Source organism: Protopterus annectens, chromosome 2.part0 (assembly GCF_019279795.1).
Source record: "Protopterus annectens isolate FY-2018-M chromosome 2.part0, PAN1.0, whole genome shotgun sequence".
Lineage (NCBI taxonomy): Eukaryota > Metazoa > Chordata > Ceratodontiformes > Protopteridae > Protopterus > Protopterus annectens.
Window position 1 is genome coordinate 472,681,829 of NC_056728.1, and position 27,715 is coordinate 472,709,543.

A 27,715-nucleotide genomic window follows, 5' to 3' on the forward strand; every position below is an offset into this window, starting at 1 on the left:
CCCTTCATTCTTTTAATCAGTTCATTCCTCTTAGTACCACACCATGGCTCTTTCTGATGGAAAAAAAATGCATCAAAACACCAGCTTTTCTTTCATTTTAAATCATCTGAGAGCTCAGCAACTATATGTCACAGAACACTAACCATACAATTTGTGGAATGCGACTTGCTGCTACCCAGAAAGATAAACGACATAATATACAAGTTAAACTTGTATATCAATAGTCCGACCAGACTCCATGATATATTTATTTTTAATTTATAGTTGGGGAGAAGCAAGTGGACACAGCCCATTTACAGCAGAGGCATGGGGAGAAACTCTACAAGACTTAGTATATATATAAAAAAACCCACAGTATACACATAATTCCTACCATCAAATATATGAAAAGATGCAAAGGACTGAGCCTATGAAGAGTATGAAGAACTTCCCATATACAGTACTTGCACTGTATAACCCGTGCTTTGGGCTTTGCTACATCACTTATATGATGATCTAAGAAAGAAAGAAAGGGCAGGCATGTATGTAAACTCCTACAATAAATGCACATACTAGTCCATGGCAGACATAAGTTTCATCTTGTACCTAATGTGCTTATCTAAACTATCAGTGAAATGAAATTAAACTAAAGTACTTAAAACAATAGCTATCTACAAAGAACAGTAAATCTAGGTAATGGTAAATTAATATTCTACTTGGTATGCGTACCAAAATATAAAATAAATTGCAAAACATGCCCAGTAATGGTGGCTAGGGATACTATATATGTACTAGAGGAACAGTACAACTTAGAAATGTGGTAAAGCAAGCTGCTACAGGAAATTCAATGAACCAATGACTGCTGGTCAACTAATGCAATATTCTATAGGGTCCAGGTCAAGGAATCAAAACAGCACAAGTACAGGAGTTAGTGAATATAGTAAAAAGAGGGTATGTGTGTGAGGGGTGATGACTGGTGTTAAGCCTAGCAGTTTACAATGACAATTGGCTTGAATAATTGTTTTGTAATACAAAAGCTGCAGCCCAATGCAGACCTCAGATTACCTGGGTTTAAAACTTGGCCATGCTACTGGAGTATCCAGCTGATGCTGGTTCACCAATACTGGGAGGGGGAGGGGGGGTGTGAGTCATGACTCTGAACTGCCACCTGGTGAATGCACCCACAGTCCTTTGAGATTCGTTTTTGGTCTTTTTTTTTTCAGTTTGATGGTAATTGGCATTTTGAGTACTGACATTTCAGTAGTTAACCTAGAGATCTGCTGATGTTTACCACACAACAAATTATTTACATTTTAGCGTAAAACAGGAGTTATAAAGAACGATAATGGAATATGCTGTAAAGATATACAGTAATAAAAATTAACAATAAACCTAACACATTACTGCGATATTATAACCAGTGCAACTGTGTTTTTAAATACTAGATCTATATTCTAGGAATGTAATTATTAAAAGGATGCAAAAATATTTAAAACACTGCAGACATAAAAATAATAAATGGGTGAGAGCCCCTACCCCTTTTAAAGCACTTACAAAAAGCTGAACACAGTCTGAAACTTTGCATGAAAATGCAAACCCTTAATCATGCCCTAAGTCAGGCAGCTATAAGGTCCTATAAATATGGCTGAACATCTATTAAATTCAGCATCTCCACCAAAAGCACTTTGGATTAAGCCCAAAACCTTCACCTAATAACAGGATAAGTACATTTTACCTGGTTTAAGGAGTCATGATCACCCAAGCTCAAATTTTTTTATTTATTTATTTTTTTTACTTAAATGCCTGGGGAAAAGAGAAAAAAAAAGATACTGTACTGAAATCCCTAGACAGCTGCATAGACTCTAGATCACAACCACCCCATCAGCTCTTAAAAGAAAGTTCTGTTCTGTATTGTTTCTGTTAACTTACCAAGCAGTCTAACTGAGATACAGGGCTCTTGCTGCCAGGCTGACCGATATCCCAGACCTTTACACAACCTTTGCCACCAGTGTACACATGCCTAGTAGGATTGCTGATGGTAACTGCACATACTACTTCTCCGTGGTTTAGCGTATTTATCTGCCGTGCATGACGTGGAATTCCTTGTCCAATTAAGGCATCAGGTGGGAATGGAACAGGCTGCATCTGACCATCAGCAGTAACGTGGAATGAATAGGCTCTACACAAAGAACGATCAGAAAATAATATTAACTATTTTCCAAACTTCTGCAATTACCAATCAGTTTTTCAGCATTTCTCAGCAAAGCTATCAGTCGTCTCTTGACATGAGGTCAGGAAAAGGCATGAAGTAATTGCATCTTGAGAAAAGACAGACCAACTGAATACATTTGCTTACTCTTACCTCTGCTAAACTCACGGCATCACTTTACAGTGAACAGCACTGTAGTAAAAGTGCCAAGAAACAAAGCTGGAGACCTTAATTTGAATTCAGTCATTCAATACACTTCAACCACAAGAGCCTGAGCAAATCAAGTCTCAGTTGTAACTGATCTTTCTAGCTTGTGAATTTGACTGTGCTTAAAATGCAAACTGCCACACTATATTCAATAATGAATCGTACCAGGCTTGTTTATCTAATAGAATTGGAATCCTTTCATCTCTGTTAGAGATACAGCACAAAGATACCTTTAATGACAGAGTAGATCTTACAGGAGTCATGGGCTGAAAAGGTGATCTAGCTTCCTAGGAGCACGGAAAGTTTGGCTTCAATGATGCATGAGCAAAAGGATCACCTACATCTAAGTGTGAGGAATCAGAATTTGCTTGGGGTAAAGCTCCTTGTTCTCTTCTGTGAAGGAACCAAAGACACTGATGGCAAATCAGAAGCAGGATTCCTATACTTCAGAAATTTCATACAATCTTGGGCCAGTTTGAAGAAATCCTGAGATGAAGCTTAGGAGGCAGACAAGAAAAGTTATGTTTATTTAGCCATATATTTAGAAATGAAGAATGTCTAGGAGGACTCCATCATGAGTGGGTATGTGAGATCTCAATCCACTCATTGCTGACATCCTTGTAGTCAAAACAGCATAGGGAGAATGCCTACCGCCTTGTTAACTAGAATATGAGTGTTGGAACCAGAGGCCCTAGGATGAATGACATCTGTAATTAGCCCATTAGGACATGACATTATCTAAAAGCACTGTGGCCTCCAAAGGGCATGTGCCAGATGCCTTGGAAGGGAACTGATACTAGCTAGAGTGTCTGCAGTAGCACCTTAACAATAAAGGTGCCTTTGGGCCTAGGGAAGTCTTCTGACTCTATTCGACTGCCGTGGCTGCCTGAAGTGCCCTCTCTTTCAGGCACTTCAAATACTTTTTCTTTTTGGGTGGGAGGTGAACACTGGATGTGCCCAACATCAGAGCAGTCCAAGAGCATTAGCACAATATTTTCAGTGGTAAGAGAGATTTAGCTCCACACTTGACTGTCCCAGGATTGAAATAAGCACAATTGGGACAAACAGGACACATAGTGTTCCAGACCTAAGGAGAATATGCACAATGTGAAAATGTGGGGTTTGTTTTTCACAATCAAGAGAGTTAACTTTCTCTACCCCAGAATCAAGCACTGAGTCCTACTAAAATCATAAGCAGACTAGTATACAATGACCAGAGAGAAAAACACACAAAAAAATTCTCAAATGGGGTACTTATTTGAAGTATGCAAGCAGGCCAAACTGCCAAATTGATGATTCAAAATTAGCACATAAATTGCTCCATGAACTATTGCACAAAAAACTGAGGATGGAGCTGTCTGACATTAGTCTTGTACCACTTACATCCTGATGGGAGAGAATCTACTGGGATTGGAGGGGGAGGAACAGTCCTCTGGAATTGAGGCTGGCTGTTGGGTTCTCAATGCTTTTTTTTTAATCTTCCACTTAGATTCATAAGCTAGGAGCCATAACTAAAGACAGCAGTTTTCTATTTTGTAACGTGCCAGACCAAACCTAGAGAACTGTCCCCTTCAATGGCATCCCTACACAACAGTCATTTTCTAGGGGGACTGGCCAGTTAGCTCACACTGCTGGGTGTGGTAAGATGATGTAATTCTTCATGGCACTTCTTATTCTGGAAGGGGGTAACACTTCTTGAAAACATGGCTTAGATAAGAAAACAGGTGGATGGGGCCAACAGGGGATCATAAAATACCTCATCAGTAGTAAGGGCCTGCTCAAAGACATGGCAATAGAAAAAGACCACTCATTAAAATGGATCTCTGCTATGGACTGTATGTGCTCTGCATTGTGGAAGTATGCCTTCAGGCAAATCATCTGTAGAGACAGATATACTTGAGCCTACCATCCTGGTCAGTGCAATCAGTTACACAACAGGACACTTGGCAGCCTAATGTGGGAAGATGACCACACAGTTTTAACCAACTTCTCCATGAGATGAGATTTGGAAAGAAATCTATTTCTATTGTCTGATCTGCTACACAGGACTGGAATTTGTAAAGGTGAGATAAACAAGTTAAGAGGGTTAAGCACCAACATGATAAAGGAGAATTCTTACAAGTCTACCCTAACAAGATTTAAGATTTCCTTGTCTGACCATAAGGCGACAGTGTCCTAGCCTACAGAACCTGCGGTGAAGTAAGGATATGAATGATTAAGGATACAGAATGTCTACTCAGAAATCACTTAATTCAGCCAAAGAATCAGAAAGCATCTTCTTCCTTAGGACCACAACAACTGAAAATAGGAGCACACTGGCTGCAAAAATAACATCCTTACTAACGGGTTCCTGTGTGAATGCAAGACAATCAGTCTTTAAAAGCATCATTTGCTTAGTCCAGAGCACCCAATATTACTACAGCTTTGAGATCCCTTCTTCTCTTCCCGAGATAATCATTAAAACAGTTCTGTCGGAAGGAATGGAAGGACAACTCAGTCCATTAATAAGTGTCCATGCTTCTCAAAGGAACAGCCATCTGATGGGGAGATGTAAGAAGGGGAAGACTCATTAACTATCTCAGAAGTAATGGCCTCTGACTCCTTGCAGGAAATGGAGGGGAAGGGAGGCCCTCCCACCTTCCTTCAGCTCTGATGTGGATTATGCACATGGGATAAAAAATGTGACAGATATGTTCCAGGTGTTAGCGCAGAGGAGCTGTGGAATGTGATGGATAATGGTAGCCTAGCATCATGAAAGACCTGTATGGGTCACAGGCCATCTTCACTAAGACTGCATTCCCAAACCCAAGTGGACAAGTTCCATCAGATGTCAAAGTACAGCTGTGTACACTTACCATATGTATTGACTGTTGCAGTCATCACACTTCGGTTATCTGCCTGCAGGAAGCCCTCAGTCGGCCCGAATACCAGAGACTTAGTATTTCTGCATCAGATGCTGTTGCTCTAGGACTGACGTCAGGTCGTCAGGGGTATAAAAACAGGCAGCCAACACTATTACATCAGTTTTTCTTGCCCCAAATGTCAGGAGCCCCCCAATATGGAGCTAAGTTATGGTGGGGGTAAACACCACCAGTAAAAAGTAAATACCAATACCAATACCACTGAAAAGGGGGAGTAGTAAAAGGCATAGAGAGTTTAGAGAGAGAAAAAGAGACAAAACCAGGGGGCTGGATGGAGGGAAACCAGGACTGCAACAGTGAATGCACTCGAACATCTACATTTATGGTAAGTGGACACAACTGTACTATGTTCTTCGTGTTTCACTGTTGCAGTCATCATACTTGGGTAGATTCCCAAAGCTGAAGAAGGGTGGAGGCAGTCAAGAAGAGTTACGGCTGGCTAGAATGCCTTGCAGGACTGCTGTTGCAAAACCTGCCCAGGATTTGGAAAAGACAGGCAGGAGGTAATGCTTGGTGAAGGTGTGTACAGAACTCCAGGTAGCAGCTTCCAGAATGTCCCTGGTAGGGACTCCCCTGACGAATGCTGTAGAGGTAGAAGTTGCCTTAGTGGAATGTGTTCTGACCCCCTGAGGGGTTAGTTTCCCATGGTGCTTGTAGCAGAAAATGGATACAATGTGCTACCTATTTGGAAACTGTTTGCTTTGAAATTGCCTTGCCCTCTGCCCCTGTTGCAAAGCTGACTAGTAACTGGTCAGATTTTCTGAAGGGCTTAGTCCTATCAATGTAGAATCTGAGCTGTCCGTGAACGTCCAAGGAGTGCAGGATCCTTTCCCCCTTTATTTTGAGGATTAGGGAAGAAGGTAGGAAAATGGCTAGATTGGTTGAGAGCCACACTGGACATCACTTTAGGCATAAAGGAAGGGTTAGTCCTGAGAAAAAACCCTGTCAGCATGGAAAATAATGAAGGGTTCCACAGCCATAAGTGCTTGTAGCTCAGACACTCTTCTAGCTGAAGTGATGGCTAAAAGCCAGGCTGTTTTCCAAGAGAGGAATTTTAACTCTGCTGACATGGCAGGCTCAAAAGGGGGTAGCGTGATCTTTTCCAGTACAAAATTAAGGTCCCAAGCAGGGGTGGGTGCTCTCCTTGGCAGCCTTAAGTTGTGTGCCCCTCTCAGGAACTGTTTGATAAGAGGGTGAGAGAAGAGAGGAGGCTCAGTGTATAATGAGCCGAAATGGCAGAGGCATGGATCTTAATGGAGGGAAGGATAGGCCTCTGTGGAGTAGATCTGCTAAGTAATCCAGGATTAGAGACAGATGGGCAGAGTTGTGTCCTCTCCTTTAGATTGAATCCAGGAGCAGTACCTTTTCCACTTATCAGCACAGGATTTCCTTGTACTGGGTCTTCTGGCTTCAAGGATGACGTCCAGCACCTGCTTGCTTAGGCTGGTTACTGGAGGAGAATTCAAGGAATAAGCCAGGCTGCAAGATTTAGGGTTTGCAGTTGCAGATGCAAGATCTGTCCCCCCTGCTGAGAGAGCAGGGTTGGGTTCTGGTGTAGGTGCCATGGTGGCACCGGTGACAAGCTTCATAGGAGTGGGTACCAGTGCTGGTTTGGCCAGTCCATGGTAATTAGAATTGTCCTTGGTCTGTCCTGTCTTATCTTGAGCAATATTCTTGAGAGGAGGGGCAGTGGCGGAAAGGCATAGATTGAGAGATTTACTCACTGGAAGGATAGGGCATCCACTTTTCAGGCCCTGCTGTAATGTGTCCTGGTGCAGAATCTTCTGAGCTGATGATTGCAGGGGGAGGCAGAGAGATCCACCTCTGGGGTCCCCCATTTCTGAATCAGAAGGTTGAAGGTGTGTGGTCTAGTTGCCACTCATGTGGGTCTATAAAATTTCTGCTTAAATAGTCTGCCAGTGAGTTTTGTTTGCCTGGCAGGAATTGAGCTTGCAGATGTACCTGCATGTCCTAGGCCATGCTCCACAGGGCCATGGCTAGCCTGCAGAGTGGGTAAGAGTGGGTTCCCCCCTGCTTGTTGATGAACCACATAACTGTGGTGTTGTCTGTTTTTATTAGCAGGTGTCTTGGTGAGAATAGGGATCTGAAAACTGTCAGAGTGAGCTGCACAGCTAACATCTCTTTCTGGTTGATGTGCAGATGCATTTGACTTGAGCTCCAGAGGCCCTGAATGCACTTGCCATCCATGTGTGCCCCCCAGGCATAGTCTGATGCATCTATGGTTAGGGTCCGGGCGGTGTGAGGTTGGGTAAAGGGCAGTCCCTTGTTGTGGTTGCATGCTGTTGCCCACCAAAGAAACTCTGTCCTTAGACAGAGTATTATGGGAATGACAGTTTCCAGGTCCTGAGAATGTTGGTACCAAAGAGTTTTTAATTACCATTGAAGTTTCCTCATATGCAGTCTGGCATATGGAATTAGTAGGATGCATGAGGCCATGAACCCTAGGGCCTGCAGGATTTTCCTTGCAGATAGCTGGGTTCTGGTGGCCATTTGAGTAAAATAGCCTGTTAGATAGGCTTGTTTTTCTGGAGTAAGGAATGCCATCGGGGAAACTGTGTACAAGCTTGCTCCCAGGAATAAAATCTTTTCACTGGGGACTAGTTTTGATTTATTTTCATTGATGGTGTACCCCATGGAGGTTAGAAGGTTTTTTACAAATGCTAGGTGCATTTCCTGACTGTCTGCCTGAATCGGGCAGTCATCCAAGTATGGGAAATTTGAATATTTCTCTGTCTGCAGTAAGCAATGGCTGGAGCCAGGCATTTTGTGAATACTCTGGGAGCAGTGGATAAGCCAAAGGGAAGTGCAGAGAACTGATAATGTATAGATCCTGCCCTGAAGCATAGATATTTTCTGCATGGCTCCCTTATAGGAATGTACAGATAGGCTTCTTTTAAGTCTAGGGTGACTAACCAGGCATCTTTGGCTAGCATAGGTAGAAGCTGCTGCAGGGTGAGCATTTTGAATTTTGGTACCACCAGGAACGTGCTGAGAATTGAAAGATCTAGGATTGGGCACCAAGTGCCCTCTTTTCTGGGTACCAGGAAAAGTCTGGAATAGAATCCTTGACCTATCTGTTCCACAGGAACCGGTTGAATTGCCCTTATAGAGAGCAGGGATTGGACTTGGTTTTGAACCTCTGCCCACTGGTTTAGAGGGAGGTCTGGGAACCCTTTTGGGGTTGGCCGTGAGTGGAAGTAAAATTTGTACCCCTGGGATACAATGTTGAGGACCCATTGGACTTTGGTAATGGGGATCCAGTTTTTTTGCATGAAGGGCAAGTTTTCCTCCTAGGGGCACAAGCAGTTGGGCAGAGGAGGGAGGTGGAGTTGAGAAGTCATTGGGAATTCTTTCTGTAAGGGGATGGTTTAGCACTCCCTGCTTTAGAGGTGGAGGCACTCCATTGATTAGATCTCTCAACATACCCTGAGACTGTAGTCTGGGGGGGGGGGTCTGTTTCCCCTGGGTCTAGTTTGAGATGGCCTTGGGGGGGGGGTGGAAAGGACCAATGTTTTGAGGGGCAATGCCTACTGAATCTAGGAGGCTGTACTTGCAAGCATACTTTGACTGTCTACATAGATTTAGCGTTTTCTTCCATCTTTTTAAGAACCTCTTCTTTTTTGGTGCCAGAAAGATTGTCCTTGTTCAAAGGAGCATCTAGTAACTTGGATTTGACAAGATCTGGCAAGGTCTGCTCCTTAAGCCAAGCATGCCTTCTCAGTATAGAACCAGGGACTGCTGGACTGCAAGATGCTTGTAGGGCGTCAAAACCACACTGCAATGTATGTTTGCTGACTTGGCTTGCAGACTGCATAAGCTCTTGCAGTTCTTCATTTTCTGCACAGTCTATAAAGGTAGCTATCTTTTGCTTAACAAGTTCCATAATATATTGTTGGTACTTCAGCATGTGAAACTGACAATTCAAAGCCCTAATGGCAAGAGTTGCAGAGGTATATACTTTCTTACCCCATCTGTCCATAGCTCTGGAATCCCTGCCAGAAGGGATGGGATTCTTAGCTGTAACTGACTTGACACCTTTAGGCCCCTTGGAAATGATCCCTGGGTCAGCAGTAGGATTTTTGAAAATAAATTTCTGAGAGTCAGGTACTCTGTAGTACCTGTCTGGCTTCCTAGGGGCAGGGGGCAAAGTATCAGGAGTAAGACTGGATTCCATAAAGACATCATCAACAACTTCCAGGACTGGTGGTATTGCTAAAGGCCTGTGTTGCCGCAAGTCTAGAAATTCTCTGAGTCTCTTTTTGGACTGAGGATAGTCTTGGCATTCCCAGTGGAAATGCTCTCTTAAAGTATGTAAGGTTTCACCAAAAGAAAAGTCCTCTGGAGGAGAGGCAGAGGGAACTGATTCCTCTGCATCAGAACAGTCATAAGCAGATATGGGCATGTCTTCATAATCAGAAACTTCAGAGTTGTCGGACTCTTGGTCTGTTGAAGCTGCTGGGGACTGATCCCTTTTTCTCTTAGCAGGGGAAGGCTGACTTCCCCTAATCAGCATAATAAGGTTTTCTACCATTCTAAGCATTTTATTTTGCGGTAATAGAGCTGGTGCATGCACTTTGGTCGTCTGTTTTCTAGGCGTAGCGTGTAATCTTGGCCTTAGAAACTCGGTATTTTAGACAGAATTGAAGTAGTTGGTTTGTGTCGAACATCGGTATTAAGAAAAATTCCTTAGAAGCCAGTGCCTGCTCAGCGACTCCGGACCCATCCAAGCTAGAGACATCCGCCGGTGCCATAGTTGAAGAAGAGTCTCGCGGCATACCGGACTCCGAACGGGTCTTGGTAAAGGCCTGCAAATCCACTGAAGCGGGCATCAGGGGCTGCAAAAGCGCCTCACTGAGTACCAGCGAACTGGCGACTAGCTTAACGAAAGTGTAGTCAGCAGCTTTGAACCTGTGCGGTCTGTCTCTGTCTTTATCCTTCCGTTTTTTCAGAATATCTGTAATTGGATGGCTTACTGAAGCCATTTCAGAATACAGAGATCAAGCACGTAAGTATTTAGCAACAATAAGGGTCCGACAATGAATGGTTCGGCCATTAAATAAGGCACAAAACTGACATTGAGGTATGTTGTGGTCTGGACCTAGACAGGTGACGAAGTAAGAATGAAAATCTCGATGTGGTATTTGCTTTCCACAGGCAAGACAATTATTAACTTTTTCTGACATCGGTTAGAGCAAGAAAAAAGGATCTCCAACGGGGTACTTAGCTTTAGAAGACTTCAGGATGATTCAATTCGTAAATGAAAACTCGGGTAGCAGCCGACTGGCACTTGCCAACTGCTTCTGCATTGGGCTCCTTGGCAAGAAAGACTGATGTAATGGCGTCGGCTGCCTGATTTTATACCCCTGATGACCTGACGTCAGTCCTGCAGCGACAGCATCCGACGCAGAAATACTAAGTCTCTGGTATTCGGGCTGACTGAGAGCTACCTGCAGGCAGATAACCCAGGTGTGATGACTGCAACAATGAAACATGAAGAACATCTGCCTAAGGAGTACAATCTGAGCTTCAGTCACTGGTGTGGGAAGACCCGAAGGGCTGTCTACATCCTAGTCCACTAGCCTTGCACGACATGGGGATAAGCCTAGAAAGAACAGTCTTCAGTCCCAAGCATCACAGACACTGAGCAATGACCCAGTAATTCAAAACGCCACTGCCTGGCATCAAGCTAGTCATGGTAAGGTCAAGCAACTACAATCTGAGCTGTGCCCCCTACCTCAAGTCAGGACTTTAGTATTAAATTCCTCTGGGAACCTTGTTTTACTCCAAAGCAGAAGACAGATACACACTTGAGACCTTACCTGTCAAGAGTGAGGTCATTACACTCACAGACATTTCCTCAGCCATTTGACAGTGGTCCAGCAAAGACCTGGGTCTGTGTTCCTTGCCCAGAGCAATTTTGACCTCTGCTAATTCTTAGGATAATGAGACAAACATGGAAATTTGCCCTCTTAACTCCTTGGGAGGTCGGGCAGGAACACTGGCAACCATGGCAGCACCTGACACAGTACTCGTCTCCCAGGCATTGTTGTCTGTCCCACATAAGGACAATGTTAATACTAGTGTTTGCTTGTTAGCTGGAAGGTGCACAAGCACTATCCAGACTTTATAGCTCATTAATCATCTAACTAGGGGACTTTAAAAGGCATCAGTAAAGATTATGACCAAAATTGTGCAAGTGACAGAAAAGAACTGGTAATCTTGGGAAACCAGCAAAGTCTTTTAGTGTAGCATGTTACACCATAACAGACTGCTGTAGGGCATGTATACCCCACGCATCATCATGACACAGACTGGTGTAGGGTGTGTATACCTCACGCATGTTACATCACGAAACAGACTGGTGTAAGGCATGCATATCCCACTCATGTTACATCATGACAGAGACGGGAGTAGGGCATGTATATCCCATGCATGTCACATCACTACACAGACTATTGTAGGGCATGTATACCCCACATGCTACATCACGACAGACTACTGTAGGGCATGTAGATCTCATGCATGTTACATCACAACACAGACTATTGTAGGCCGTGTAGACTCCATGCATTTTGCATCATGACACAGACTGCTGTAGGGTCGTGTACAACTCATGTTACATCATGACACAGACTGCTGTAGGGCTGTGTATATCCCACATGTTACATCACAACATGGCGTCCACACACTAAGCGGGAAAAGCATGGCAAAATGAAAGAAGGGGTAAAGTCAACCAAATACCCACTAAGGAGGGTTCCTTCAATCTAAAGTATTTTGCCAATCACCAGTCAGAAACTGGAGCAGGACACCAATTAAAACACCAAAACTAACCAAACTTTTCTGATAACAACATTAAACATCTCAGTCAAGCCATTATTTCACACCAGTGTGTTAAGTTGTTCAAAGGAAAACTATGTACAGTTGGTACATCCACATCACAAGAATTTTCTACATATAAATATAACATATACTAGGTACTTATAGGTTTAAATGTATTAGAATAACAATTACATTTGTTCTAATCAAAGAAAAAATTGCTTACGGTTTTCCTCCTGGGATGACAGCCAGATTTGTTGGAATTCCAGGTAGTCGCATATGAGGATGCTGGTCATACCCAACCTAACACAAGCATATACAGTAATGTTACTTTCAGAAAAACAGAGCAGTTTAACTACTGTCTCTTTAGTGCTTAACCACACACAGTAGACTTGCTGAACAATGACTGCCTGAGTGCACAAAAAAAAAATATGTTCTTACCGTCCTAGATGACCTATGAGGGGATCCTCCTTGGTGGCTCTATAAATGGGATTATTTTTTGATTTTCACTGAAATTTGGCATATTCTCTAACACTCTGCTATGCCTGGTGTACTGTGTGTCCTATAGCAACACATATCATGATGTTAGATGGCACACGTAATGTGCATGTCCTATAGCAACACATCATGATGTCAGATGTCACACCAGCATGTGTGTTCTGTTCCACAGCTTGCCATTTCTCCCTCGATCACTGTGCAAGCATGTGTCCTGTAAATCATAAAAAAACAAGATCTTGTATCTGTACAAATACACACAGGTATACTTACTTGTATTACAAAGAATTCCAAAAGCAGACACTGGAAGGAGGAGCCAGGGGTTCAGTGTCTAAACTACTCAGTAGCTCCCCCAAGATCAAGTGACACAGTGAGAATGGGATCATTCTATTATACTAACACTATGGACCCACCTTGGTTGGTCTATGATTGGGAAGAATACGAAACAGTTAAAACCCCTCACAGTACTATGACTGAAAACAGCTATGACATGAAAGTTCACAAGGATAGCTCCTGGACTGACCGTGTATGAAAAAAAGAACAGTTATGTAAAATCTTACCATAATCATAGATGTCCTTCTCTTCCATGTTTCAATATTCCTGGTGTTGGATTTCTTGCTTTCAGGCAACTCGTACGTTGACTCCTATACAAAAGCTTCAGCTTGGCTGTTGCAGCTGTGTGGGACGTCACATATAGGGCCATAAACCAGGGACCTTAAGTATGACGTCTGCACGCACAATCCTCAGAACTTTTCAGCCGTAGATGACTTTGCATTGTATGATCGCTCTTCAGACGTCGGATCGACTTTAGATAAGTAACCCATTGGGTTTTGCATTTCTAATTTTTTTTTACCAGTCTTTCACATTGCTTAGGCTTGGTTGTTGTAGCTTTCAGCTGATGTCAGGGAAAAAGGGAAAGTGCCAATGTGGGCACCAAATTCCCAATACGGACGCTCATGACAAATGCGTTTTCTGCTTAGGCCGGGAACACGATCATAACGCCTGCCCTATTTGTAAATCTTTTGTGCCTCAGACCTTACGTAGTCAACTGGCAGCTTTAAACCTTTACTTTGAAAACCAACACCTCAAACGGCTGGCTCTCAGGATGGATCCCACTTCGGAAGCTGCCCAAGAAACTCCGCGTAAGAAGGCCAAGATGCCTAGGCCTTCATCGCCTGCCAGTTCGCACCCGAACACCCCACCAACTACTGATGTAGGAGTTGAGGAGTGCTCGGCGGGTCCGTCGGCTCCATCGACCTCCCTTGTGGAGGCTGATGCACAGAGCTTTCTCAGACACCGACGCCTGTCTCTGTTGAGGGGGAACCAGATTTGATGGTTCCTTCAACCGGGATCCAGATCTCGTATACAGCCACTGCCAAACCCAGCTCTAGACAGACTCCAACCAAAAAGAAGCAGAAAACAAAACACATTACACCTGCTTCTGAAGGCCCTCCAGACTGGGAGGCCTTCACCTCTTCTCTTATGCAGGCATTTATGGCCCTTAGGCCTTCTGCCTCATCCCCAACTATGTTGCCTCTGCTAAGCCCTAGGCCTCCCTCTGCTTCTTCCATTCCCATGGCACCCTTCTTTGAGGAGGAAGAACATGAATCTACCTACTCTTCCTCGGATTAATCCATCTCTTATGCATCCCATGTTGCTTCTCCCAAGGAGTATTATTCTCCTGATGAGGATTCTGTGGAAGGGGATTCTCCACCTAAAGACATTACATTTGGTGAAACCATCACCAAAATGAAAAACTATTTCAAATGGGATACTTCCAAAATGACAGAAACCCAAAAAGATACTTTGAACTGCTGCAAGTGGAGTACCCCTCCCCTACAGCTGTACCCCCTGTTCTTCCTGCATACTTGGATGCCTTTACTGCAGCCTCTAGAACACCTGACTCACAGCCTCCTGCACAGAAGTGCCCTGACCGCTTCTACAAGGTGCAAGAGGAACAAAAATTCCTCATAAAGCCACCCTTAGCAGACTCAACAGTGATTGCCAATGCCCCTGATAAACAGTCTAGGCTGTTACCTTCTTCTGCCTCCCTACTGCCCACGGATAAAGATAGCAAATCCATGGATAGGATAGGCAAGAAGGTGTACAGTTCCTCCACTTTGGCCTTCAGAGTCTTTAACTATCAAACACACATGACCAAGTATGCCCTGGACTTAGTATCCCATGCCACCTCTACGTATATCAAACAGATGACCTACGCAGACAGTCTCAAAAAACTCCTGCTTTACTCCGTCGCATATTGCCTACTCAGAGGCCATCTCTGTCTAACATACAAAGCTATGTCAAACCCAGAGCTGTTGGACATGCTCCTCCTAAAGAAATCCCAATCCTTCCGAGCTATACGCTCTTGGGACCTAAACCTGGTCACCACAATAAACAGAACATGCTGGAGGGATAGAATCCTGTCCCAGAGACTCCCCATACCCTGGAACAAACTACCTATCTATATCAAACAAAGCTCCTCATTAGCACTCCAAGAAAAATCTTGATAAATTGGATGGGAAATAGGAAATTCACCCCGGGGACACATCTGTTGCTCTGCTCGCCAGTGGCACAGGAAAATTATTTGCTTGAATGGCGAAAGCCAAGGTACCTTTTTGGCTAGGCTTATATAGGCCCTAGGGCCAATAGCCTATTACCTACCTATGAACCAATGAACTGATAACCAAGTGGCTGCAGCACAAATATGAGCAAAAAGTACACTTAAAAAAAAAAAAAAAAAAAAAGTTTGCAGCAGTGCCCTCTAGTGGCATGGCCTCTATCAGCCGCCTTTTTCCAGTGGGAGTTTAGCCATCTGCTGGTAAAAGATGATACAGTTTGGACAAAACTTGCTTAGTAACTGCCAGTCCTACCCACTCTCACATAAGGGAATGAGCACAACTCATATATTTATTTTACGTACAAAGTGATCTGGTAGTGCAAAACCAGGGTAGTAAGGCGTCGAAACTTCCCTGGTTTTTGCCCCTACAAAGAAAGCCACATAAAAGGACTACTTTATGGGCGATTCAAACTCCTCTTTAAAGAGGAAAATGACTGAGCCTATAGGATATCTGACCGTTTAGAAAGCCTAAATATATTTCCCTACAGACAAGGACCAGAAACTCTTAAGATTCGGCATGTAAGGTGATATCAACCATGGAAAGAGTTTTCCAGAAGGAGAACTTCAAACTCTTCTTGTCAATAAGCAAATCTAAACAGCAGATGGACAAGCTTACCAATCATGAAGTTCAAATTCCTACGAGTGGAGTTTTCAAAAGAGGAAGGAGATGCAAAACCCATTTAAAGAAGATAGTGATCAGATCATATTAGGACAACTTCATGCTCTTCGTACTGTTAAGATGGGATTACCACTACTACAAACTGCTCCACGAGTGTGGAATAAAGTCACCTTGAACAAGACATCCTCCGAACCAATACTAATGTATTTTCTGCATATCAGTAAGTCAAATACCATCAAAAATACTTGGTCTAGGGATCCAAACTTCTTCTACAATATCAAAATAATGGTTTGGAGGGACAGATATACCATCTCACAGAGGATACCACTTCTCTGGATCAGACTCCTCATCCACATTAAACAAAGCCTGTCTCTGTCCACATTCAAGTAAAACTTGGATCTATAGATGGGAAACAGAAAATTTAGCCCAGGACTGCCCCCTGTACTAACATCACAGGTAGCTTTTAAATGCTTTATCCCTTGCATGGATATCCTCAAAATTATCTACAGTATGATCCAAGTTATTCTCTTTAGAGGTAATATATAATTACTGATCATAGAATGGGGAAGGCAAATTTCTAACCACATGGAATAAGTTAACTGCAACACCAAAAGAGAAAATGACTAGTCTTAAAATGTTCTTAAAGGGCAGCTAGCCTAGTACTTACCTATGAAGCTATAAACCTATGAAATCATACGAATGACTGAAGTAAGGAGCATCTTAATATAACCAAACAGACTGACAGAAACTACCCCTTACACCATGATGAAAATTCTTCCATTTGGCAACACAAATGCCATAATATGGAAGACTTCCTGATGGCCTCAATCTCTGACAGCCTAATTTAAAAGTAAAGCAGAAACAGAACATCTATAACAGAAGTCACACAATGAGATGTACCAGGAAATTGGCTAAGCCGGTGGGAACCTCCTTGGCTTGATCCAAGATGACTTCTGTACCAGCATGGACTTGAGAGCCAAGCACTTCACTTTTCTCAGGCACAAATGTGTTAAGAACACGTTTTGGCATTTCTTCCCTGAATTCTATGAATAGACGTGGAATTGGAGAAAAAACAGAAGTCATGGAGGAAGGTCCCTTGTTAGAGCACACAGCACTTCTAATTCCTCTTCCCATGCTGCAGCAATCGATCAAAACAAAGGAGAGCAGCAGTCCCCTAAGTGGAAAACGTTTGATCCCCACAGTAGTTTATTACTGGCTGATACAAATCAGACAACTGTTGAACATTCAGCTTTGGAAGATGCCGGAAGGTATTGCTTAAGGAATTTTCCAGTACCTCCATTTCACCCAGGATCAGATCAAATGAGAAAAAGGAGGAAGGTTCTTTTCCATGGTTGACTACCAGAGCCACGTTCCCACTCCTCTCTCCATAAGGCATTAACCATGTACACAACCACCATACAATGGACTAAGAAAAAACTCTTCTTACACTGTTGAAGGTTACCGATGGAAAGTAAGACAAAAGCAAAATAAACCTCTGGTAAACCACCACGGCAAAAATGCCAGTACGAAACAGCGGATAAAAGCAAAGTTTTAATGAACTATAGTTTAAAACAGAATAAAAATATCTAAAAGTCCTTTCAAATTCGATAAGCGCTTTCGGCAACTAGCCTTCTTCAGATCGTAAAGTTTTTAGGACTGATACTAAAAAGAGTAGCCAATGAAAATCATGACACATTAAAGAATAATTTACATCTTGACCAGTCAAAACATTATGCAAATTCATTGATTCACATTCTCCATTGGTTTTAACATATCCAATAATCTTGTTAGAATAGCTGCTTATAACCTATCACATAGGTTTAGGATAGTTCCATGACTAAAGGTCTGGTGCCAAAAATATGCTAAACAGTTGTTTTTTATCCAATTCATATAATGGCTATACAAGCCCAATGCACCTCTCGGAACGCCCATCCAACCTTCAAGGCATTCAGCCATTCAGTGACCGCACAATAGGTTTCCAGCAACCTGTTAGCCTACATGACAAACATGAAAAGCGATAACCACAATACAACAAATGGACCCTATATAGACCATTTATCTACACCAGGTAAAAATAAAAATACCATATGCGTTTCATATATATGTGATCATATAATAGAGCTTCCAAAATCAGAGGCCCTGTTTGGTTGTGGCAACGGAATCACATTGTGTTGATATTTAATGTTACGTCTTCTCGGTTCAATGCTCAAACATAAATAAAATTAAAAATAGACGGATAATAAAAAGTAGCGAGCTCATGCTATGTCCATGACCATCAACGCACACTTAATGCTCCGCCAATGCAATTTACGGAGCAAAAACATATAATCTTCTGTATTCCTATACCATCCATGAACAAAATAAAAATAAAAATAAAAATAATTTTCGTTTTTCTTTACTTAGTACTGCTTTAGCCTCAAGAATTCTCACTGAAGTCAGGTGGAAGACAAAACATCATTTGCCATTGGCGTTTCCTAACTAACGGTAACCAGTTATGTTAATAAATGCACCCTTCAGAACCACTCAAGATGCTGGAATGGGCAAGCCAATTTACCTGAAGAATGACTTAACTTCCCCTTTCAACCTGTCAGAACAGTAAATATATTGTTATTAAATACAGATGTCCCTTTTGGATCAATCACTAGAGAATATTTATATAAGTTGGGTGTCCACATTAACTTAGCTATCTTTTGACTAAGGACAATCCTGAGGTAACTTCCTTAGAAAACTGCCCTAAAGCACACAAAAGTAAAATGTTATAGACATGACGATTTTGTTATAGATTTGATTAGTTAGTTATTTTTACTTTTGTGTGCTTAAAGATGGTTTTCTAAGGAAGTTATCTCAGGATTGTCCTTAGTCAAAAGATAGCTAGGTTAATGTGGACGCCCAACTTATATAAATATTCTCTAGTGAGTGATCCAAAAGGGACATCTGTATTTAATAACAATAGATTTACTGTTCTGACGGGTTGAAAGGGGAAGTTAGGTCATTCTTCAGGTAAATTGGCTTGCCCGCTCCAGCATCTTGACTGGTTCTGAAGGGTGCATTTATTAACATAACTGGTTACCGTTAGTTAGGAAACGCCAATAGCAAATGATGTTTTGTCTTCCGCCTGACTTCAGTGAGAGTTCTTGAGGCTAAAGCAGTACTAAGCAAAGAAAAGCGAAAATTATTTTTATTTTGTTCATGGATGGTATAGGAATACAGAAAATGATATGTTTTTGCTCAGTAAATTGCATAGGCGGAGCATTAAGTGTGCTTTGATGGTCATGGACATAGCATGAGCTCGCTACTTTTTACTATCCATCTATTTTTACTTTTATTCATGTTTGAGCATTGACCCGAGAAGACGTAACATTAAATATCAACACAATGTGATTCCGTTGCCAAAATCAAACAGGGCCTCTGATTTTGGAAGATCTATTATATGATCACATATATATGAAACGCATATGGTATTTTTACTTTTACCTGGTGTAGATAAATGGTCTATATAGGGTCCATTTGCTGTGTTGTGGTTATCACTTTTCATGTTTATGTCATGTAGGTTAACAGGCTGCTGGAAACCTATTGTGTGGTCACTGAATGGCTGAATGCCTTGAAGGTTGGATGGGCATTCCGAGAGGCACATTGGGCTTGTATAGCCATTATATGAATTGGATAAAAAATAAGAAGTTATGTACTCACCATAACATTCCATCTGAGTAGGTGGCTTCATTTGTCTGCAACCTGTGGGTCTTGGATCCGACATCGGATCCGAGCCGGCAACTTGTTTCATAGCTAATGGATCCGAGCTCCTAGCTCCTCCCCTCACCCATAATCCCCTGCCAACCCTCCATGACCTCAGATCAAGTTTGCCCCTCTATATGTACCCAAAAAGGGTATTGCAATAAAACAACTCACATAGATCCGCTGAAGGCCAGGGGGAAGGAGGAGGAGATGGTTGCAGACAAATGAAGCCACCTACTCAGATGGAACGTTATGGTGAGTACATAACTTTTTAATCTGAAGTAGAGACTTCATTTGTCAGCAACCTGTGGGACAGAGTCCCCAGCTACCTGAATCTTGGGTGGCCATCGTGGAAGGATATTGCGGAGCACCGCAGAGCCAAAGGATGCTCTCCCTCTAGAAATTACGTCCAGTTTGTAGTGGTTAATAAAGGTATGAAATGAGGCCCAAGTGGCTGCCGAACAAATATCATCCAATGGAACTCTAGATTTGAAGGCCGCAGAAGTAGAGATGGAACGAGTGGAATGTACGCGAACTCCTTCAGGTGCGGGTCTCCCAGAAGCTTGGTACGCTAAAAGAATACATTGGGAAAGCCAGCGTGACAGGGAGATTTTTGATACTGCTTTCCCCAAATTAAATTTGGCAAAGGAAATGAACAGCTGGTTTGATTGCCTGTGACCAGCTGTTCTACGAGTATAAAAACGCAGCTGCCTATGAACATCTAATGAATGCAGCTTGTACTCTCCTTCATTCTGATATTTAGGAAAGAAGACCGGTAGATTTATGGATTGATTTATATTGGTTTCTGATGCTATCTTGGGAAGGAAGGAGGGATTGGTCCTGAGGTACACTCTGTCCAGATGAAAGATCAAGTAAGGAGGTTTCACAGAAAGAGCTTGAAGCTCCGAAACTCTTTTCGCTGAAGTAATGGCTACAAGGAATGCTGTTTTCCAGGACAAGTATTTGAGATCCACTGAAGCGGCAGGTTCAAATGGTGGAGCAGTCAGGGCTTGAAGAACTAGTGAAAGATCCCAAGGGGGTACGGCTTCTTTTATAGGGGGTCTAAGCAAAAAGGTGCCCTTGAGAAAGGTTTTACACAATTTGGCTGACATCAAGGGCCCTGTGTCATGTCCCACATGGTAATGGGAGATGGCAGCCAATTGTACTTTAACAGTTGAGCAACTAGCGCCTCCCTGAAAAAGTTCGGTTAGGAAGTCTAGTATGGATGGAAGAGGAGCCGTAAAGGGATCCAGATTATGATGCTCCGCCCAGACGGAGAAACGTTTCCATTTACTGCGGTACACTTTCCTGGTGGAAGGTTTATGCGCTGCCACGAGGATGGCTTTGACTGGTGAAGAGATACCGGGAGTCCTAACTAGGAGTGGAACTGGAGCAACCAAGCTGTCAGCTTCAGACTGTCCAGGTTTGGGGTCGGTAGACCCGACGGATGGGAGATTAGATCCGGACTGGGATCCAGAATCCAAGGGGGATTCACTAGGTGAGACCACAGGTAAGGGAACCAAATTTGCAGAGGCCAGAATGGGGCAATGAGGATCATCCTGCTCCTCAACCACGAGGCTTTCTGTAAAAGCTGCAGCATCAGGGGTAGAGGAGGATAGGCATAAAGTAGACCGGGCGGCCAAGCATGCACCAGAGCGTCTCTTGGGGTTTCCCCTGGAGGGGAAATCAGAGCGAAGAAATTGCCGCATTTGGTGTTTGAGGGAGAGGCAAAAAGATCGCAGCAGGGTTGCCCCCATATTGCGAATATCTGCTTCGCTACTAGTGGGTTGAGAGACCACTCATAAGGGGTAAGAAGGGTGCGGCTGAGTTTTTCCGCTAGGATGTTGGCCCGCTCCGGAATGTGCGTTGCAATCAGAAAGCGGTTGGTGGAAATCGCCCATTCCCACACTCTCATGGCTTCGCGGCATAGAGGGTAAGACCTGGTTTCCCCCTGTTTGTTGATGTACCAGACAACCGACATGTTGTCTGACTGAATTGCAATCGTTCCTACGGGGAGGAGATTCTGAAGTGCTTGCAACGCGTACAGCACCGCTCTCATCTCCAGAACATTGATATGCAGGGAGGTCTCTGTATCGTTCCACATGCCTTGGATGGTCCTGCCTGAATAATGCCCCCACCCGAGGCGGGAGGCGTCTGTGGTCACCGTGGCGAGAGGGGGAGAGGTGCAGAAGGGTCGGCCCGTATGGAGATCCGGAGCATGGAGCCACCATAATAGAGCCCTCCTGCAAGCCTTGCTGATAGCGATGGGGTGATGAAGAGGAAAGGACAGAAAGGACCATTGCACTAGAAGGGTCCACTGCAGTACCCGCATGTTCAGACGGGTGCATGAAAGGAGCATTATCGCTGCCACCATGGAGCCCAGCGCCCTCAGGACCAATTCCGCCGGTGGAGTTTCTGACTGGAGGACGGCCCGCACATGAAGTTGCAAATTCCGTAGTCGTTCCGACGTCAGGAAGGCTCGTAGATCTCTGGTGTCTATTCTGGCTCCTATGAATTCTATGACTTGTGTCGGGGCCAGAAAGGATTTGTTGGCATTGATGGTGATGCCTAAAGTACAGTTTTTGTACCACATAAATGTAGAGATCGATAGTCCGATATCTGCAGTCCTTACAAATGGGTAGTCCTGTATAGATGAGCCAGCCCTTGATTGGCCCGGTTCAAAGTCTCTGGCTTGGTGGGTGCTGTGCGCTGACTTCGCTACGGCGTCATTCGTTTTGAGGTAAGAAAGGCATCAACCCGGCGTAGCCATCTTCCTTTTCTTACCCCCCCCCCCCAGGTGCGGGTGCCCTCTTTGAAATTTGGATTTTCAAAATACCAATAAAATGAAGCAAACAGCAAAAACATAAAATATATACATATGTACATATATATAAACCATCAATATAACCCTAATAGATGCTAAATGAAGGATGGCCCTAGGAGTACCACAGAGGGAAGGTGAGGAGTGGCTGGGGGTAATCCTGACTGCATGCATTCCTATGGGACCGGGGCATTACACTTAGGTACAAAACTGTACTACTACCTTCAAGGATGCATCTGCAGTCCTTTACATAGCTATAAGAATACCATAAAAGAACTAGGGGAGGAGGAAAAAAGTGCAAGATGCAGTGGTAGTTGGGATCCCTTACCAAAACGGCAAACCTCGGTAATGCTCGTATGAGTAATGCATGAGGTAAGTGTATTAGCAGCAAATGTATGCAGTCCAAGCCAGCAGCTCTATAATGTCCTTGGGCTGTACTCCTGCATTAAGAAGGCTGGGTAGTGGGCTGAGTGTTCTTGGGAGTAGGCTCTGGGTTCTCTGGGTTTTCTTCCCAATGCAAGGGTAATTAAATCCTGTTTTGAAATAGGTTTCTTCATTCAAATCTGTTTTTTTGAAGGTTTATCCTTCCAGTTTTCTTGTTGACGCTACCAGAAGCTGGTCAGTTTTTCTATTGGACTTGGTCCTGTCAGGTAGTAGTCTAATTGCATGTACATCAAGGTGTCAGCAGTCTTTCTCCCTGGATAGTGGGTTGGGGGGAAGAATGTAGGTAGGTGGATAGTGATTAAAAAACACACTCTGACATGGACCTTAGGCATGTGTGGGAAGACCAGGAATGTTGAACTACTATCATGTTGGAAGACCAGGGAAGGGTTGCACTGCCATGAGGGCCTGTAGTTCAGAGACCCTTCTTGTGATAGTGATTGCCAGTAGGAAAGCAGTCTTCAGGAGGGGAAGTGGCAATTTTTCTAACACAAAGTTTTTGTCCCATGCTGGCAATGGTGGTCTCCTGGGAAGTTTTAGGTTTTTGCTGGCTCTGAAAACTTCCTGGGAGAGGATGAGAGCTGAGGATCTCGAAACTGTCACAAGCTGAGGAAGGCTTAAGACAGGAGGATTCTTGATGTATTCTGCTGGAAATAGCTGATGCATGTCTTGATGGACACCTCTGCACAGAAGGCTATGTTTACTAACTCTGCCTACTCCAGGATGTTGGCTATGTTTACTCTCCTTTTATTTTCTCCTTTTAATTTTTCTTTTTTGAATGCTCTCTTCATTTTGGATTATGTCTTTAACCCTTTGGGATAAATTTGGGTAAGGATTATGTGGGTAATGTTCAGGCAGTTGAGCCAGAGTTTCTATTTTTTATGGCAGTTAAGCTGAGTTTTTGCTGTGAGTTTTTCAAGTTTGACAGCAGTGAGTTCTGTTGCCAGTGTGTATGCAGCAATGGGCATGGGGGCGAAGTTATTATATTTGTTCCCGAGACATGCTCCTCAGCAATAGGTACCAATCCTCTTCAAGCCAGTGGTGAGCTATCAAGAGTGATCCTTGGTTGTCAAAAAAGCATCTTGAAAAGCACCTTGTGATGGTGGGGAAGTCACAAGAGCTGTTAAGCTGAATTTTTTTCCACAGTGGGAAAGATAGGGAGTCCACAATCAAGCAAGTGGGTGAAATGCGCCCTTGTGCATGGCTTTCTTTAGCTGGTGATTGAGTGGGCACCAGAAAGGCAAGTCTGTATTTGTTAAAATGTCCATTCTCTTGTGATCTTTTTGAAGAATAAAATATGTTCCATCCAATAGAGTGGGCATCTGTGGTAGTTCTCCCTATGTCTGCTAGAATGTTTTCTTTTCCTTGGCAGCTTGCTCCCATTAATGTGTGGTAGCTCAATGCCAGATGTGTTGTCTGTCAGTGCCAGCGGCACTGCATGACTGATGAATGTGTGCCTCCCCTATTTGTTGACTTTATTGCCAACTGTTCTTGGAGTCTTATGTGCATATTTTACTGCTGCCTTCTTGGCCCTTGTTCCTTTATGACCAGATTGCAATTTTACTCAGTCTTGGAGTATTAGATTTATGTTGGCAGCAAGCATGTGAGCTTTTAGTCTGAGGCATTTGGCAGATGGGCTGGCTTGTGAACCAACAGTCTAGAGGCATCTTATTGCATTTTGGGTTTGAAAGCGGATTCCCGGTTGTTGACTCTTTTTAATCCTTTGTTTGATTGGCAGGCTGTTTCTTGGCATAGGAACTCTTGTTTCAGAGATGGGATATGAGGAACCACATGATGCAGGGCTCCTTGTGTGGACTGGCATGTAATTTTTTAGCCACCGGATGCCCTTTCTCATAGACTTTCTTGCATTTCTTTAGTTTAGATTGTTCTTTCATGTGTCCCTAGGCGCTAGTGCTTTTTCTTTGCTTTAGATGGTCATGCTTTTGATGTGCCGAGCTTTGAGTAGTTGCTCTTGCTTTCTGCAAAGTTGTTGTTTGGTGTTGGATTGATTGTATGACTTTTGTTATGAGAAAAGTTATTGAGCTTTTGTTAGTCAGCCTGATCTTTTATATTGACTCTGTATCTGAAGCTTGCAGTAGGTAGTTGACTCTGCCAGGGCTCTCGTGTTAGCTTGAAAAGCCAAACTTTGATGTCAGGGCAGCGTCCAATTACTGATAAATTGATAATGCAAGAATCGAGCAAGCAGAAGAACTGATGCCAGGCATTTGGTGAGGTGTCTGGTCTGATCTCTAAGAAATCAGCAATGCTGAGGTGCCAGCATACTCTGTAGCTGCAAGAAATCTGCAGGTTTATCTTTTGCAAATTAGTGAGAATGTGGGCAAGCAGGTATGCCTCCTTGAGAGAATTTGTTGTGTTTTTTTCTTTTTTGCAGGAAATGGGAAAGGAATTGCTTTAGGGTCAGCATTTTGAGCCACCTTTGGTAGGTTCTCCCTTTAATAATTTGGACAGGTCGAGAATAAAATCCCAGCTCTTCTCTTTTCAGTAGGTCCCTTTTCCACTTGGATCAAAATCCCTTTCCTTGCTGGATAGATTGTACCTCCATTTTTTTCCATTCTTAATAAATGATTTGGCATTGTTAAAGCTTCTTATTTCTGAATAAATGGTAGGTTTGGCATTCCTTGTTTTCCAGTTGCAGTATCCAAATGGAACTGATAACCTTGGTCTATAGTTTTGCAAAAATAATTTGGTGGTGTGATTGTATGCCAGCTCTTTATAAATTCCCTGGGCGGCCTGCCTACACCCCTGCTTCTAGTTTGTCCCTGTGGAACTGGTGCCCCTGCATCCGGTGTCTTATTGGAGTCTGAAAGGACTGGTTTTCCTGTCGGCCAGTTCCTGTTGTTACTCTTCTTGCCCTTGTAGCGTCCCTGTAGGCTTCCCTGGATTGGTTTTTGCCTCTTGAGCAGCCTATTCACTTGTCTCTGGAGAGGTTGAAAGTCGGAAGGATGACTTTAAACCTGGCCAGTTCCTGCTAAACCTTGGAGGTTGAACCTGTAATGCCTGTCACTGTTTGTCCAAATTTTGCCTTTTGTCATTGGGTCTTTGAAAGGAAGCTTGTGCAGGGATGCAAATAAATTGACTTTGTCCATGGAGTTGCATGAATTTTATAGATTTGACATGGTCTGTGCAGTTTTTATCAAGAATGCATGTCTCGGATAGATGCTTTAGTCAACCTTGATCTTTCCAAACAGTATTGGCATCAAGCAGCAGAAGCAGAAATGGTTACTTTGATGCTGTATGTTAGCACCATTTCCTGAACATATTTTTATCTAGAGATTGCTTGGAGGACAGCTTTTTGGTTAAGTGGTCAAGTATAAACTCTCTATATTGTCTGGGATGGATTGGCTTCCAGGGGCTCTAGCTGACAAAGTAGCAGAAGTGTAAACTTTTTTACCCATCTCTCTAAGGATCTGGAAATCCTTTCCAGAGGGAAGGTTTGGTGAGTATAGTTGCTACGGCAGGACCTATGTAGATAGTCTCTGGATCTGCAAGAGATCTTGTATAAAATGGTGATGCATACTGAAATTCATCTAGAACAGATGCAACTGGAAGGCAGGAAGGTAACAAAGATGGATGCCTGGAAAAAAGCAAAGGTTCAAAAGGCATCTTCTACAACAAGAAAGGCTGGAGGGAAAGCTAAAGTTCCCTGCTGTGGAAAATGTAGACCCTTTCTAAGCCTTCAGGGGGGAAGCTGGAGGGCTTGGCTGGAGGTCTGAAATTGTTCCCTCATCCGATGTAAGAGTTCCCAAAGGTCAATTCCTTCCTGAGAGAGAGGCTGAAGGAATGGACTCTTCAGGTCAGGCTCCTTAAGTAAGGGGAGTAAGGAGCCTCCAGGGAGAAGCAACAACATTGGATGCTGGATCAGGGGGAGTCATCTGTGGCACTCAGCCAAAGGGGGCCTTCTAGGCCTCTGGGGCATAGGTGAGGAAGAGGCCCTGTCTGGATGAGGCTGGGATCCGTGCAGCGTTGCTGGATCCTCCCAAAAAGAAACTTATATGGGAACTGAGCCGGGAGCCTGTGAGGAGGGTTTGGTGAACACCGTTTTCCAGCACTTTAGAGGCTTTAGCCCTGGCAAAGGCCTTAATGGAACATGGGATTTGGAGGCCGAGCTTGGCTCCGTTGGGGGGTGCTTTATCAAAGTTTGTTTGTCTGGAGGGTCCTGAGAACTTGATTTCGGTTTTTTTCAGACAGAAGCGATGTCACCAATGAAGAAAGGGCGAACCGGGAGAGACGAAAGTTTCGGGAAGCAAGAACTGTTGCCGAGTTTCAGCCGTCGCGAAGTCACTTTGGTTGAAACAAAGCAGATTCAAATGCGAAAACTGCGCTGTTTTCCAAATAGGGAGTGTCGGCGTAAGCGGTGTGCGTTTTTGGTAATTTGTAGATTAGGAGGGTCCGGCGGCATGATATGAGCAAAAACCAGAGCGAAAAACTGTCTGGCAAAATTCTGACCCGTTCCCTAAAAAGCGTCCGTCGGTTAAAACGCACAGGCCCAGACAAGCTGCTCGGAACTGAGTCCTGGGCCTAAGCAAAGGTAAGCTAAGGAGTGGAAATCTTTATCGACACTGAGCGAACTGGCAAGTGCTGATTGCTTTCCTTTTCTGACCCTGGCTGAGACAGACTGAGAGAAGGCAGCGAAGGTACTTGCCTTGCCCAAACTTTGAAAATGGACATCTGGGGGGCTAGGCGGAGATAGAAATCTCTGGCTGAGAAAAGTAGATGCCTTGTTGGGGGCGGTCAGGAGCCAGTCGTCCAGGTACGGAAAGACCTGTATTCCCTGGAGTCTCAGGTGGGCCGCTATCACTGCTAATACCTTGGT

The 27,715-nt window shown here is 43.6% G+C and overlaps 1 protein-coding gene across 5 annotated transcripts in view; it reads right to left on the reverse strand.

Annotated features, from left to right (window-relative positions):
• The window catches only part of TLE1 (TLE family member 1, transcriptional corepressor), a 592,599-nt gene that overhangs the window by 33,859 nt on the left and 531,025 nt on the right, over nucleotides 1-27,715 (reverse strand). For all 5 annotated transcript variants that reach the window (XM_044060888.1, XM_044060886.1, XM_044060887.1 and 2 more), the window contains 2 exons: nucleotides 12,380-12,456; nucleotides 1,909-2,158 (listed from right to left, as the gene is read on the reverse strand). In XM_044060888.1, coding sequence (XP_043916823.1) covers nucleotides 1,909-2,158; nucleotides 12,380-12,456 — 327 coding nt within the window. The remainder of the gene's footprint in view (nucleotides 1-1,908; nucleotides 2,159-12,379; nucleotides 12,457-27,715) is intronic.